The sequence below is a fragment of the Pyrgilauda ruficollis genome, unplaced genomic scaffold (genome assembly GCF_017590135.1).
Source record: "Pyrgilauda ruficollis isolate IOZ18807 unplaced genomic scaffold, ASM1759013v1 scaffold73, whole genome shotgun sequence".
In the NCBI taxonomy this organism is placed as follows: domain Eukaryota; kingdom Metazoa; phylum Chordata; class Aves; order Passeriformes; family Passeridae; genus Pyrgilauda; species Pyrgilauda ruficollis.
In genome coordinates, this window is record NW_024529155.1 from 4,323,122 (window position 1) to 4,339,330 (window position 16,209).

General features: G+C 42.4%; 1 protein-coding gene across 2 annotated transcripts in view; it reads left to right on the plus strand.

Annotated features, from left to right (window-relative positions):
- The first annotated feature begins 351 nt into the window (after positions 1–351).
- The window catches only part of KIAA0930 (KIAA0930 ortholog), a 58,126-nt gene continuing 42,268 nt past the window's right edge, over positions 352–16,209 (plus strand). For both annotated transcript variants that reach the window (XM_041485975.1, XM_041485976.1), the window contains exon 1: positions 352–703. In XM_041485975.1, the coding sequence (XP_041341909.1) occupies positions 580–703 (124 nt within the window). In that variant the 5' untranslated portion in view covers positions 352–579. The remainder of the gene's footprint in view (positions 704–16,209) is intronic.

Here is a 16,209-nt window from a genome sequence, read left to right on the forward strand (position 1 = left end):
TTCTCAGGGATGCAGGATGGGTTTCCCAGGATGCAGGATGCATTGTCAGGGATGCAGGACGGGTTTCCCAGAATGCTGGTTGATGTCAGGGATGCAGGATGGATTCTCAGGGATGGAAGATGGGTTTCCCAGGATGCCAGCTGATGTCAGGGATGCAGGATGGATTGCAAGGGATGCAGGATGTGTTTCCCAGGATGCTGGTTGATGTCAGGGATGCAGGATGGATTCTCAGGGATGCAGGACGGGTTTCCCAGGATGCCGGCTGATGTCAGGGATGCAGGATGGGTTGCCCGGGATGACGGTAGGTGGCAGATCCGCCCTGTGGGCGTGTCTGGGCTGCTCCCGGCCCTGCCGGTGCCGCCCGGCGGCCGCAGCAGCAGGAAGCGGCGGAGCGCGGCCGGGCAGCGTCGGGGGCAGAGATCGCCGTGTCCCGGGGAGGGGCCGGCGGCGGCGCCCGGGGAACGTCCCGAGGGGGGAGCGGCCGGGGCAGCGGGACCGGGAAGCTCCTGCTATTCCCGTGCCGGGAGCCCCGGTGCCGCCTCCGCGGCGGCCTGACATGAGCTCATCGGCGGCGGCAGCATGGCCTGTGCCCGGAGGGACGGGGAGGCGGACGGCGAGCCCGACCGCTCCCTGCGGCACATGCTGCGGGCGATAGCGGAGGAGCGGAGCCGCGCCGGCCTCCGGCACGACATCAGCGGCCTCGGTGAGTCGGGCGGGGCGGGCGGGAGGACAGCGGAGCCCGGAGCTCCGGCGGCTGAGGCGGCCCCGGCGGCTGAGGCGGCCCCGCGCCGGCCCGCCCTCAGCAGCGGCACCTGTTGTGTTCGGCACACGGGCACGGCCCCTGTGCCTGCCCCAGCCCCGAGGGCTCGTCCCCCGCTCCATTGTCTGGAATGCCCTTGGAGAAAAATGGTCAGGCAGCACCGCGCACGTCACCCCGTGTTGTATTTAAGTGTAAACTACGTGTCGTGTGTGTTTTGGGATGGAATCGGCGGATTTTTGGTGCCTCTTGGCAGTGCTGGCTGTTGTGCGGCTCTCAGACGCTCTCTAGAGATTCTGAGGCTGACACCTCCCTTCTCTGTTTAAATGACTTCACTCGGCTTGCCATGCTCTAGTAAGCACAGGATGTCGTGCCTCTTGCAGGTCGGTTAATTTTTTAAACCGTGGAGGGTTTCTTAAGCTTTCTGTCTTGTTTGTTTTCATCTCGGCTGATGCAAATTTCACGCAGCAAGTCTTTATTTAGCTTTTGGCAGAGCTTATGCACTGCAAAACAGAAGTTTCAGGTTGAAATTCGGTCAGCTTTAGGCAACAGAATGGTATGGCAGGTCGTTAATCAAAATTGTTCACATCAGGAAACTCTTCTGGCCAGGCTAATGAATAGAAATTACTCATTTTTGTATTTAGCAGTGATGATCATGGAAATTGTTCTTCACGTCCAAAATTTCTGTCTACCTTATTCAAAGCTTTTATATAGCCAGGACTGGACCTGTGTTCTAAGGGGGTGAATATCCAGAAGTTCTTGCAGGTGCAGTGTTTCAAGCGATGAAAAGTGCTATACAACACTTGTTTCTTCTATGGTGCCTTTATTAATGACTCCTCCCTCCTCAGCTCGTTTATAAGGCCCCAAAAGTCTCATCCATTTTTGAGTCTTTGTTAAAAGCTCAGAATAAGTTCTTATTCAGGTTTTACAGGAGATGAGGTTTGGATGAACATGGGGCATCTCTGGTTCTCTGCCTTTATGTATCAGTTTGTCTGCCAGTGCTTGCTGTGGTCTCCCTGGGAAGGAATGGGCTCTCTGTTCTTTCCTTTTGCTTTGCCACAGAGTGAAATCTTGTATGAACAAAGAGAAATTATTCTTGGTTCTTTATGCCTTTTTTTCTGATAGAACTGGCTCTCTGGGCTGTAATGTGGTGTTGAAATATTACAGGGCCTAATAAAGTAAGTAAAATGTTGTGGCAAAGAAATTGTAAATGAAATTTAAATGCCTATGAGATTGCATTAATTGGAAAGCTTCTGTCGCGTCCTGTTTGGCCATCTCATGTTTGAATGTGTGATAAAGACTGCCAGGAAGAGAAATATCACCATCACTTTCTTTTGCTGAAATTAGGACAGGAAAAACCTGTGGTAGCTGGTAAGACCATGCAGATATTCCTTCTCTGCTTGTGTTTGAGCACACATCCACAGTAGCCCATCGTGGGAAGTCCTGCTGAGTGGCTTTGGGATAGTCACACAAGGAATAGGACAGTGGACCTCTTTTCTGCCAGGTGAAGATTAGAAAGGTAAACCTCAGGAGAGCTGCTGAGCTCGTGGCACTGAGGGGCTGCTCGTGGCTGAGGAGACGTGCCCCTGTGTGTCTGTCCCTGTGTGGAGATGTGCATTTTGCAGTGTCTTCCCTGGTCCTTAACACTGTCATTCCCAGCTAATGAGAACTCTTTTTCCTATGCTGTGATTTGTTGCCAGGCTAGTAAATTAAGTTGAAATACCTCCTTTAGGAAAAACATCTTCTCCTTTAGTAGAAACTGTAGATGAACCCAAGGTGTGATTCTGTGGCTTAAACTTGTGCATGTCTGCTCTATACTGATGAATGCTGTTGCAAGGCATGCAGCACAGCTGGAATAGCCTGGGCTATTCTGGAGTGTGCTGGGCTCTGGCAGCACAGCAGATGTAAAGGATTTTCCTCAAGCTCAGAAGTCATGAGAGTAGTCACAATCCTGTCTGGGTTCAGGTGGCTAACACAGATTTTGTCTGCCTTTTGTGCCTGGGTAGCACATCACCTGTGGGGCTTAGGGACCTGCTCACCCACAGCTGGTTTTATATTTGTGGTGGGGTTTTTTGTGGGGCCATGTCCTTCTGAGCTGTATCAGCAGGTGAAACCTGTTGTTTTCAGTTCCCTTCAAATCAGCTGGCAAAGACTCCAACAGTGTCTTTTCCCTGAGTGCTGCTAATCCCTCAACAATAAAATGGGACTCACTGGGTCATAACTTGGCCATTCTCTCTCCTTTTGTGTATTTTCTAGAAGTGAGCCCAAGGAGGAGGAAATTGCTATTTCTGCTGACTCTGAGGTTTGGTGAGAGGAATTGCTTTGTTTCAAGAACGTCACATAAGCATTTGGACAGGCTTTGTTCAGAAATGTAAATCCCCTTGAGTGGTGGGATTTTCCATAATGTCCTGTTTGTGTAATGTACAAAATGTAGCACTTCAAAATAATGACTCATGTCATTATTTACCAAGCTGGGAAGGGTGATGTCTCTCCAAGAATTCTTGGCTGGCTGTTGGTGTCACCCAGTTGGACAGCTCTGGTGTTGTGCACTAAGGCCCCTCTGAAATGCTGTTGGTTGCAACACTTCTGTGGCAAAATACTTCTCCTGAGGCAATCACAGATGGGCTGTGTGTGTCTCCTCAGGGGCTGCATGTAAGGCTCTAAAGTTTCCTTTCGGCCAAATCCCTGAACTGGGGAACGTTTTATTTTTGGTGGTTCATGATACTACTGTGTAACATTTTCAGATACTTAATTTCCTTGTCCTTCTGTCATTCAGTGACAATTTGCCCTGCTTTTAGAGTAGTGGAGAGGGTTGGGGTGGAGCCTGACTTTCATACTGGAATTTAGAATGAGTAAAAAAAAATAAATAGGTAGATCCTAACAATCTCTTGAACTGTGGCTAGTCTGTAATGGGGACATGTAGTGGGTGAAAAATGGAGAAGTCCTAGAGGTCCTGAAGAGATCTGAAAAGAAGGCGACTGCCCTGTGGAGTGCAGCACATGGGACTTAAAAAGCAGCTGGAAACTGAGGTGTGCAGCAGGAATCTGTTCCAGGTGCCAGCAGAGACCCAGTGGTCTTACCTGTCATGAAGAGTTTCTTGTTCTTGCTTTCCTGGTGGTCCTGGGGTGTTCTGGGGCTTGAGCAGAGGAGGTGTACTTGGCACAGCGGCAGCAGAAGCAGGAATGTTCATCCTCAAAGCCAGGGGTTGCCTGGACTTGTTTGTGCAGCAGTGCACAAACCTCAGGGCTCATCATGTGAGAAGAGGCTGTAGTGTGATTCATGGGCCACGTTGCCTTGATGAGTAAGACCTGGAAAGAATTCTTTAGCCTTCCTGAGAGAAGGGAAGGTGAGGTGGCGCACAGTAAATGCTGGTCACTGTGATGGAAACACAATGTGGCTGAAGGGATGAAGAACAGGGGAAGAAATTTTTTGGAAAACAAAAGAGGTTAAAATGAAAAATTAAAAGGAGAATTAATTTGGATTTGAAAGTACTAGATTCAGGCGCTACCTTTTTCATAGTGTAGTAACTTTTAATTAAATTATAATATTCAAGAAGGATATAATTGTGTCTGTAGCTTTGAAGAAAGTATATCCACAGTGTAGGTGAAAGTGTCTGCAGAGAATTTACTGCAGCACAGAACTGGTTTGACAGGAGTCACTTTCCAGCAGACACAAAACATTCTTCATTCATGGCTCTTGGAGTTAGTTCAGGGAGTTGTGGAGTCAAAGGTGAGAAACTACAAAAGCTGCAAAGCTTTTTCTTCCTTTGATCTGTCAATAACAAGAAGGTATGAAAATCACATCTGTCCTAACAAAACTTGAGGCATGTATACAACCAAATTCTCCAGTGAGAATGTTTTATTTCGAACAATTTGATTTCAGCCTAAAAAGCCTTTTTTTGTTACTTTTACCTTATTATTTACACAATTTCTTTTGCCCTATTTATAAAGTGTTTTGCAGCTAATGAATATGAAATGTTCACTAAAAAATGTATAGTCAAATACTGAGGAGAAAAAGAAGATACTCATGTAAGAAACTTAAAAATAGTAAAATAAAAATGTGTTTATAGAGTAGCTTCCTAATCAGTCAAAACAAAAATACCCCTCTACAACATTCCAACCAGGGGGAATCTGTATTTTTTTTTCAGGAAGAGTTCTAGAAAGTGCAAATACAATGCAAGATCAGAACAGATTATTTAAATCAGAGTTAAATAGATACTTTGAAATCAAAGTGATTCAACCAGTTTACCCTTAGGTAAATATCCTGAGGAATTGAACCTCAGATTTGTAGTTGGATAAAGATGAGCAAATAGCAAAAAAATTCCAGTGTGAAAGACAGATTATTTTAAAACTGCTTTTTGGTGGTGGTTTTTTTTTGTTGTTGTTTTTTTTTGGTTTGTTTTTTTTTTGCCTGGCATTGAAAAATGTCTGGAAGACATTTCTGCAGTCAGATGCATGTAGACATTTGATGTGTATGCGCACTTGGATGGGGTGGTGTGGGAGAAACCACAGGTGGAGCCAACTCTTAGATCCAGTGGCTTTGTCCAGGGGATGGGAATGCCTTTCTGCTTGTCCAAGGGTTTTGTGTCCTGGGATCCCACCCTGTCACTTCCACAGTCAAGTTTAGGAGTGTCCCTGTAGGATCAGGCCATGGAGAATAGCAGTCTGGGGCTAAACTCTAGGGCTGCAGCTCTCCAGGGCTAATACCTATTCCTGTGAGGTTTTATTTTTTTCATTTGTTTTTGTCTTTTAAAGGTGATTCATTTGAAAGTCTGTTTTGATTGTTCCTTAGAACCTTGTTCATGCTGATGTCACTAATGGTCTCTCAGGCTTTCCATCACTCACTGGTGTGTTCAGGGATTTGTCCTGTGGCTGTTGGAAAAGGTTAGCTTCTGGCTGGAGTGTGGCAGATATTCCACATCGATAATATAACAGACTATCTTTTATTACAGCTTTCACATCTTTTTATAACAGTTGAGTTATTAGTTTGTTCTTTCATTTTAATAGAGATGAAACCTTATGGGATTCTTCGTGTCCTGCTCAGGAGTGTGCACGCTCAAATTATAAAAAACAGATTGGAGATGCTGAAGTTGAAAGGCAAGATTTTTTTTTTTTTAATCAGGAAAAAAACCCCCCCCCCCCAAAAAAAAAAAAAAAAAAAAACCCAAAAAAAAACCCCACACAAAATACCTTCCAAAACATTGTTGCCTTACCAAAATGAGCAGTCAAGTTTCTAAGGCATCGCATGCTGCTGTTCATTTTTGGATGCTAGCTGGTGTTACTGGATCCCTCCCCACCATTTTTTTCTTTTTTTTTTTTTTTTTTTTCTGTTTAGTGTCCCTCTGGGCAGAATTATGAATCCATAAGACTGATAATGGGAACAGCCAGGATATTTGAGAGTACCCATCTCTTATTTATGTAATACTGTAGCTCTAATAACCATAACTGCTTCGTTTTGTTGTCCTAGTAGTGTGCTCTAAACCTTTAGTAAGTTGTAAATCTATTTAGAAGTCTGAGTTCTGTTTTGGAATTTAAGATGGATGGGAGGATTGTCTTAGGGATTAGGACACCTCTTACCTATAAGGTTCAGGGTGGTTGTTTTAAAGATTTAACACTCTGTTTGGATTCTTTCCAAAGAATGAAAACTGGAATTTCCTGAAGAATGAAGTGTGTTGGTCTCCCCTCTAACTGTTAGTGATCAGGGTGATGATCAACAGAGAAAGCTCAGAGGATTCAGGCTTTTCAAAAGCTGAAATACACAGTGTCTTATGTCCAGCTGCATTTCTGGAAAACCAAACCCCTGCAGTTAAATAGTTAGTGATGATTGTTGCATCTGCTTGTCCTTGTAAACTGGCTCAGCAGGATCAGCAGCTGAGGTAGCAGCTGACTCTCATTTTAAGTATTACCTGGAAGTGAACAGTAAGGTAGAAAAAGAAGGTCTGCACAAAATCAATTCATGGTGCCAGGAGCCCACTGAATAGTGAAGCTGCTTTTTGCAGAGAGCTTTCAAAAGTATGTGAAACAAGCTGGTTTTGGTCTGTCTGCAGTTCCTTGGGTTAAACAGGGTGAATTTCAGAGCATCAAAGCTGCTCTTTTTTTGAGGTGTGTGATCATAAAGAGAGTTTTGATTGCCTTTCCCTATGCAGGCAATAAAATGCAGTCAGGATACAGGAGCAGCAGATACAGCATCATGCTGCTGCTGCTGTGGAGCTGTGGTCACCTGGGCTCACTGCAGCAGGACTTCTGTTGGCTGAAGTTAATCGGATGCACCAACAGTCCTAAGTAATTTTTTCCCCTGAATTCTTACTGTTTAAGGTACAAATTGTATGTGTGAAGATTTATAGGGTTTTCTGCAATTTCAAGGCTTTAAAACTGAAGTTTTTGTTGTTTTGGTTTGCCTGGTTTCTAGTATAGACAGTGTGCTAGTACTATGCAGAAATTGAACCCTGAAAACAGTAATTTTCTTTATCTTCCTACTTGGGGGTTCCCTAGACATATTTCCTTAGAGGCCACAAGTTGAGTCCCTTTAGGTGAATGTAGTATTTTGCAGGCAGGTAATGTGTTGTGATGTGAAGAGCAGTTCATTTTGGAGCCATATCTGTCCTGTCACAGCAGTGAGGAAACAGCTGCTGGTGCTGGTATTGAGGCTGCATTTGGTGTTTCAGAATATTTTTTTTGCATAATTTTCTTTCTTATCTCAGAAGGCAGAGCAGATGTCAGGCAATCATCAGTCCTTCACATTTGAAGTATTCTGGGTTCTTTCCAGGTACAACAGTGTGCTGGATGTGCAGAAGTGCATTTGAGGTGGCCTGATCTGTTGAACTTTGTCGTGTTTCCCTCTGGAAAATGACATCATTGGGCTTTTTGTTCCTCCTTTTTAGGCAAGATGTGCTCAGTGAGTCAGGCTGAGACTTACCCTGCTTTTGCTGTTTGTGTTGAAAATCTTTGTGGCTCAATAGTGACCCAGCATTTCACGAGCTCCCATGTCAGGAATTGCCCTGTCACCACACCCAGAGTGATTTCAAGTGTCAGGAATATTGTGATAGGTGTTGCTCCCATTTTATCAATCTGCTGGTACTGCATAGTGTCAGGTCTGCTGGAGGAATATGGGTGAGCGCTGAGGTGGGGTTTCCTTTGGGCACATGGAGGTGGAAGATAGATTACTTCTGATTACCTGTGTCTGGAAGTAACATAGGTAGTTTTAGCTCCAAACTCTGTTTGCATGTCTTAACTGCCAAGCTTGGATAAAAGGCAGAAGTGTGTTGGGAGTTCTTGGTCCTACCTTGCAGGACTTGGTGTGATCAGCAGGAACTTGAGAAATGGATTAAAATGCCAGTGAAGCTTTAGCTGTCATGGCACTATGAAGAGCTTGATTTAATTGCCTGGAGATGCTGAAACACCATCAAGATGAGGGAAGTGTTTTGAAATGGATTTATAACATTCTGCTAAGAGCTGTGAAGGATTTCACTGGAAATTTATTCTTGTGCCTTGTTGGAGAGCAGATACAGGAGATGCTGAATGTCTAGCAGTGTTGCATTTCCAATACTGAATATGTTTACTTACCTGCCTTAAAAGACCCTGAGAGGTGGGTTTCAGATTTCCATAAAACTCAGTGCTCTGTAATATGTACTAATAAAATAACAATACACAGGGTGTTCAGTATGAGTGAAATAATCAGTCTTGAGGAGATGAGTTCATTGCCTCGGGGGTGGCACTCCTGCTTAGTGATTGCCTCATCTCATCCTTTCAGAAGGAAAGCAGCAAGTTCATGGCAGTACAACTTGGAGATAAAGCTCTGTAAACCCAGGTGTCTTTCTGAATAATGATGATCCAGCTTTTTATATACTTTGTAGGAATGTTGAAGTACCTTTTTTTGTTTGTTTGTTTCTAATGAGTAGTTTAATTCTGGCTAAATAATGAAGGTCTGAACAGATGACCCTTGTTTTTCATAACAAGGGTGACTAAACTAAAGCATCGTTTGAGTTGTTAGTAGCCCATGTTTTACATGATTAAAGGGGAACTGATTTCATCCTCTTTGATCTTTGAAATTAAAAACATACATTATGCTGAGTTCTTTGCTCTGACTCTCCAGATTCATTCTGGATTGTTCTTCATCAGCGGCTTTTCTTTTCTTTCAGTTAACAAAGGAACAACGATTTAAATGTTTGCATTAGGTGCTTTAAAGTGACCAGAATAGAATTATGAGGTTTTTCACTTTTTTCTGTTCAACAGCTGTCAATCTAACTCATTTGGTGATAGATAACTAAGTAGTCATACGTGTGTGTATATTTAATACAATGCATTAATCCTGTAACACAACAGAAGTATTTTTGAATGGAAGAATGATCCTTTTGCACTTGTCCTGCACTTGAGTAGCATCCATGCTCCTAGAAGCCAATAGGGAAAATGTGGTTATGAGTCTCCAATGGAAAAGTGGAAAGGCAGGCAAAGTGTGAGATCCCAAGTAGGCTGTTTGCCACTTTTACAATCTTGCTGTCTTGAATTAATTTCTAAAGTAGCATTTCTAGGTATCTTCAAATAAAGAGACTAAAAATTTAGACTTGCTGTGTTGAAGCTCACTCTAATGTTTTGCTCTGAGGCTGCTGTAGCTGGTGCCAGCAGAGTTGCACTGAGAGCAGGCTAGTGTCCTGTTCCTGGAGACTGTTCTGTCTTCTGTTCCTGCCTGTGACATGGCCAGGAGCACCACCTGGCCTGTAAATAACATAAATTCTGCTTTATTAACAAAAAACATAAACACAGAGTTGCCTGTGATTTTTTGCAGCAAAACTTGAATTCTGAGTTCCTTTCCAATTTGAATTATTTTCTACAGCTGCCAGAAATGAAGAAAACTCCAGGGTCGAATTTTTTAGCCTATATTGTTCTGAATGGGTCAAAAAGGGAAAATCAAGTGTAGACATGTCCTTCCTCTGTCTCCTTTTCTGGTAAGAAACTTTGAAGGGAATCACAAATCTTCTTCAGAAGAATACTATGAAGAATGCAGCAAATAAAAATGTAATGCTTACCTTGTACTTACTTGTCCCTGTCTGTGAAACCTGAGATTGAGGGCTTTTCCTAAAATTTACAGAAAACAAAAGGATAGGGAGAAATTGCAGTTACTGTGGCTGTATCTCTAAAGCCTTGGTGTGTCTCTTCAAATGAAGGATCCATGCTTCAGTGCTGTAATGATTGAATAGAAGAATATTAAGATTTATAATATTTACTTCTAAACTAGTAGTTGCAACATCAAAAGGCATTTTGATTACACAGTAAACTGTGTAATCAAAATCTCAGGGGAGGATGTTAGTAAGCCCAGTGGTGGGCAAAGGCAGTAAAAGACATTGCCTTGTGGTGCTTGTGCTAGGAGTTTTCTAAGGAAGACTTTTCTTCTTCAGCTCACATGTTCCCGCCTGAGACCTTCTAACTGTCATGAGATAGAAGTGATTTCTCAGAAGATAAAGGCTGTGACTTTCTCTGGTTGTTTGTAAGGCATTTTTGTAACTCTTTTTAGCCTGGAGAGAGTGCCTGTTGAGGGTGATGTGGTGGGTGGGAGAGACCCAGGAAGGGGAAGGAGGGCAGAAGAAGCAGAGCTGAAGTGCTGAACAATAGTCATGTTGCAGACTGGAGGCAAAAAGCCTCAAAGTCTCTTAACTCTTTAGCCCAGGATTCTGTTCCCTTGGCCAGGTTGCTGTAATACACCCTGTACAAAGCCTTCCAGGTCTGCAGGGATTTGGAACTGTGCAAGTCTCTCCTTTGGATGAGAAAGTGGAGCAGTGATGCTGGTTACCAATGGAAAGGGATGGCATGTTTTCGGTAGCTAAAATATGAATGGAAGACTAAACCTCTGTTTATGGAATAGAACAGCAGCTTTGCAGTAGTTGCTCTCCCTTAAGGAGTAGGGTGCTGGCTTTATTTTGAGTTCTGTCTGACAGTAATGTCAATGCTAAAGGGAGTGCTGCCTAAATAGCTGAAATATCCAGGCACTGGCAAAGACACTCAGTTTGTTGGACAACCCAACCCTGAACAACCCTAAGTGGGATTTTTAAAGGGCTTTTTTTTTTTTTTTTTTTTTTTTTTTTAAGAAATACATCCTTTTTTGGACTGGTTGTCTTATGTGTGTGCATAGGAGGTTAGGCACCCATCTAAGAAATGGCAGTGTCAAACAAGTTTTTTTTTTTAAATCTTGGCTGCAAGATAGGTGAAAGTGTTGGTTGTCAGCTTCTAAAACTGAGTGGGTTTGTGGTGTAGAAGGTAAGTGAGAATTATGGCTTCCACTGTAAAGTTGCCAAGCGCTCACTCAGAAAGATGCTGCCGATGTTTCTAACCAGAAAAGAGACTGCATTTGGAAAATGCCAGTCTGTGATAGTAAGTATGGATAGGAAATAACTCTGCTTCTCTGCCAGCTGCTGTTGTGATAGCTGCTCCTTCCTTCTGCCTTGACAGCAAGTTGCTAACTAGCAGCCTGGGCAAAGATAAGGTACTGGGGGAGGTGCATACATGAAATTATCAGTAATAACCACAGTCTTGGTAGTTTTGTAAGGCTGGAATACTTCTAAAATACAATTTGCTGGTTTTATCTGACCTACCACAGTAGTCTCTCAGATAGGGCTTTGACAGTGGTATTTATTAAGTGTGAAAATAGGGACCTTGGATGTCATAAATTTACAGAAGCAGCAGTCTTTGATCAGAGGGATTGCTTTGGTAGAGAACAAAAATAGCATGTATTTTAGCAGTGAAAACACATATTTGTACTGTTATAGACAAGTTTCTGCACTCCAGCATGGCCAGCATTCTTTGTAAGTTGCAAAGTGACCTTTCCAGGTTGGATCTAGGTCCTGGAAAGTTTGGGACTGTTGCTGGGTAATCCTGAAGGCAGCAGTAGGAAATGTGTAAGCATTTGTTCTTCTTTCACTGGATTTAAAGTGTCTGCATCCAGTGGGGTTGCCTCTGTTGAAGGAGAATGTGTACACCTGCACTAAATCCCCAATTAGGCCAGCTCTCAAACACAACATCTTTTCTGCAGTAGTTTCTTATGAAAGGCATAACAAGGTGATTCCTCTGGTGCTTCCCTAATGAGTAATGAAATCTGTGGAAGTGATGCTGCAGTCCTTTGGGAATTGTGCATAGTTTGAGAGTTTGGGTGCCATTTCCAGGGAACTGAGCTACCACATGCTTTGAGAGGCTGTACAGCAAAGTAGCTGACAACTGTTGGATGAAAATGGATTTATTATTTCTGTGCACTGCAGTTCAGTAGCAGGTAACCATATCCTTTCAATTGTGTTGACCCTTGCTAGGATTAGTAGTCAAAGTAAATTGCCAGAAGCCTGTAAAATGCTGTCTTTATTTGGTGTTACATACTGGCCTGTCATATTGGATGATTTTTCTCTTAAATTTATCTTCTAGGGTTCCTCTTGTTGGAAAATATTTCTCATGTTATTATGGTTCCATTTGAATTCTACTTTTTCAAAGTGGAAATCTGTAGATGGTGCACAGTAGTTTATGCTTTTAAATTATGCAGGCTTTGATTGGCTTTTCAGTGTTAACTGAAATGATGGTTTTCTCAGCATATGGATGTAATAGTAAAGAAGAGACCTGCAGGAAGATGTGTGAACTTTAGGAATATATTTTACAAATCTTTTTTCTAGCGGAGATTGTGTTTGTCTTCTCAGCAATGATGCTATGAAGCAATTTTCTGCTGTGGAAGAAGTGCAGGTAAAAATGGAAATGGAGAATTGAAACAAATGTGGATGAGAGAAAGTAATCTCTCTCCCACCTTCCACTTCTGAGTAACACAGAAACCATCCCAAGGAGAAGAAAGCAAAAAACTGCAATGCCCAGAGTCCAAAGAGTGAGACTTCTTGATGCTGTTGTGCAAATAAGCACTTCTTTTCCTTCACTATTCTCACTACTTGCATGAAATGAAGTGACAAATAAAAAATACTAGTTTTTTTCCTGGATGTGAGGAATCACAGGGTCCAATTTGAGGAAGCTCTGAAACCCCAGCCAAACTTTGTGGCTAGTGTTTAACCTCAGTCATGTTCAGTTATACTTTTCTCTGTCACTTTGAGTGGACTTTGAAAATACTACACAAAAATTTGTGTGTCCTTTGTACTTTGGTGGCCAGCATCAAGTGCATTCCAGCACTGTAATATGACACTGCGTGGCTGTTGTGTAAACCTTAGCATGAGTTGCAGGATCAGCTGAGTTGTTCTCTTCATGTGTCTTCAATTTAAATAATACATGAACTTGTGCTGGACTTCCACAAGGTCATCCTGTGCATGAAAGAAAACAAAGGGAAAACAAACATGGTAAATGTAATCAAAGTGGCAGATTATATGTGAAGTTCAGAAAATGGAATTAAAAGTGTTCCAGAAACTGAAGTTTTCTGAAGCAACTACAAGTACTTTAGAAAGCAGTTGAGGATGTAGATAAGATATGTTATTGATATCTAGAATGGTGAGATGAGTACTGGGCAGAAAATCTTAGTTTGGTAAGAAAATAGGAAGAGAAAAACCCCAAAACCAAAATAAAACCCCAAAGCTGAAAGAGAATGCATGTTAACTCTGGTAGTTGAACTGTGGTGTACCTTCTCTCCTAAGGTTACAGCTCTCTGTGGGAGTTGTCCTACTGGCCTTTAGCTGTTTTCTATATATGCTCTATAATTGAGCACCTCTATATATATATATATATATATATATATATATAGAGGTACTCAATTCACCATAGAAAAAACAATTTAATCCTTAACAGAACCCTTTTGTGTTGTGTATTGTTCTCCTTTGGTTGTGTGTTGCAGATATGCCTAAAGCCACATTCAAGTTTACTTCTGTGAATCCCTTCTCTCTTGGGTGAAATTCAGTAAAACACAAAATAGCAGAAAAGAATTGTTTGGATTCAGAAAGAGCTGTACAAGATGTTAAGAGCAAGGGAGGCAACTGAGAAACTTGTGTTGGTTGATTGCTCTTCAGTGTCAAGGGTATTCCTTGGGTGGGTGGAATTGTTTCCATTGCTGATGTAGTGGGTTTTTATAAATTTAATCTTGGAAAATTAAAGCACATTAAATATGGAGCTTTCCTGTGTAAGGTATTGTTGATAAAGATGTATTAAAAGTGAGGAGCTCTGGGATGAATTTTCTTAATGGAAAGCTGTGCAGTTTCACATGTGGCTGTGTTTGAAGTGTTGCCTGCAGAAGCTCTAATGTTCCCTCCTCTAGGCCTGGTAATGTGTCCACTTGTGCACAAGCACATTTGAAATCTGCACTGGTGTTCTGCCTGTGCATAAGGCTTCTTCCTTTTAGTTGTGCTACAGCTCTGCAATGAGATATGAAGAGCAAGGAAAAAGAGGAAATAGTTTTGTAGAAAGGCATGTTTGTACCCCAAAACTTGTTGCATTAGAAACTCTGTCCCTGGGTTTAGCTGATCGGCAAACATCATTTTCACAGAGCAAGTTGGTATTACCTGCTTTGCGAGCTGTAATTGTTCCTGTGTTCAGTAAAGTTGAATGTGCAGAAAGTTTTTGTGGAATTTGCTAATTTTTAATATTGTAGACTTCAAAAGGTTCAGAGAAGGGCAGTAGAGGAGCTATGGGGATGACTTTTGTACAGGAGATACTTCACTAGTAGGGTAGGACTTGTCAGCCTGGCAAAGGGATGCTTCAGGTGCTGTGTGCCACAAGCTACTTGTGAAGTAGATGGTGTGAATACAGTGTGTAGGCAGTAATTGCTCACAGTGTCCTTCTGTGATTAAAACCATTGCTTAAAGTTGGAAATTGGTAGGAAAGAAAACTCCTGCTGGTGCTGAAGAGAGATGGGGAGACTGATTCAGTGATCAGAATCCAAATTTACCGTGGACTACCAATGCTTATATACTGTTTTAGGAAGACTAGTAATGTTTACTACCATGATTAGGTTAAAATCATGTACACAAACTTATGCATATTACATATTACTCTTGCTTGCAGAGTTTAATGAAATTTTCTGGTAACCCAGTCTGATTGAATCTTCTTTTAATCCTCAAAGTTCTATTTGCTCTTGCCAAGGCATCCTGTTATCAAACTTCTTATGCTAACCAGGTCCAAAGTCCATCATCTGTCTTGTGTCCCAATATCTCAACAAACCCCCAAGCTCCTAAAAATCTCCTAAACCAAACAAAACCAGCCCCTGTATGATAAAAGCTGGGTTTCACAGTCACAAACAATTGTAGGTGTGTCCAAGGAGATGATGAACAGGTGAATGGAATGGCCATCCAGCAGGAGCTGCCATGGTCACTGGTCTCTGGCACAGAAACACTGGGGGCTGTCAGGGTACTGAGGAGGAAGGTGATGCACTCCTGCATCATCCTCTGTCCTTCCTGTCCATCTCCAGGGCCGACTGTTCAAGGCACAATGCTGGGGTAAACAACCTTTGGGCTTGACTCACTGTTCTTACATGAAGTTTTTGTGTTCCTTGGAATTAAAAGGAAAGTGTTCTTCAAGGGATTTCCTCATCAGGAATGGCCAGTAGTAGTGTTTCTCTGTGAGGTGTAATACAGAGAGAATTTGAAATATTTCTTTATTTTCATACTATTCAGTTTTTGGTTATCTGAATTTAGCTACTTTGTGGTATTTGTATGCTGATCTTTTAGTAACTCTGTGGAGTTACTGGATATATAACTTTGATCATTAAATCTGATGTAAGACATTGTGCTGCAGAAAAATACCCCAGTGTTCATCCCAAGAAACTCCTAAGAGACAAGAAAAATAAGCTCTTTGTGTCACTGTTTAATTAACCAAGACCAAAGTGCTGGCAGGGAGATGGTTTAGGAAGAGATTAAGCTGCAGTTCTGTGGTGTCCTGTCAGGACACTCCCAAGTGGTCGTTCCAGATGCTTGATGATACTGACATTGATAATTGTTGTCTAAATAGGTCCTTGGTATCTCTTCTGTGTTTCCATGGATGCTCTTAGGCTCATCTCTGCTTATGCTAGAGTCATAATCTACGTATCTGAGAGCATTTTTGACAAAGAATAGCTTAAAGCATGTTTCTCATTAAGTACAAATGAAATATTTGGAAGGTATTTATTTAACTGATCTGTCTCTGTGGCAGGATGGCAATACTGCCTTATCCTGACAGATGGAATAGTCAGGCAGGGCTGCTAAGGGACTTAATCAAACCAAAAGAGTTAAAGAGTTGGTGATGGGAGCAGACAACGCTCTTCTGGTGTTTTTTTGACTTGAATTTTCATGCCTTCTGTACAACCTGGATCATTTGTGAATGCTTCTTTTTTAACTCAGTGTCTAAATATGTGAAAGAGTTCCTTCAGAATGGGCAGGTGCTATGGTTAGAGCTGTCTGACCGTGCTCTCTCTGTTTTATCTCCTGATTAGACTCTCTTTCTCTGACGATTTCAGTGTGCAGAAGTGTTGTGCCTCACACCCCTTGTGTCCCCCCACCAGCTCCCCTTTGTTGCTGAGGAAGTAAT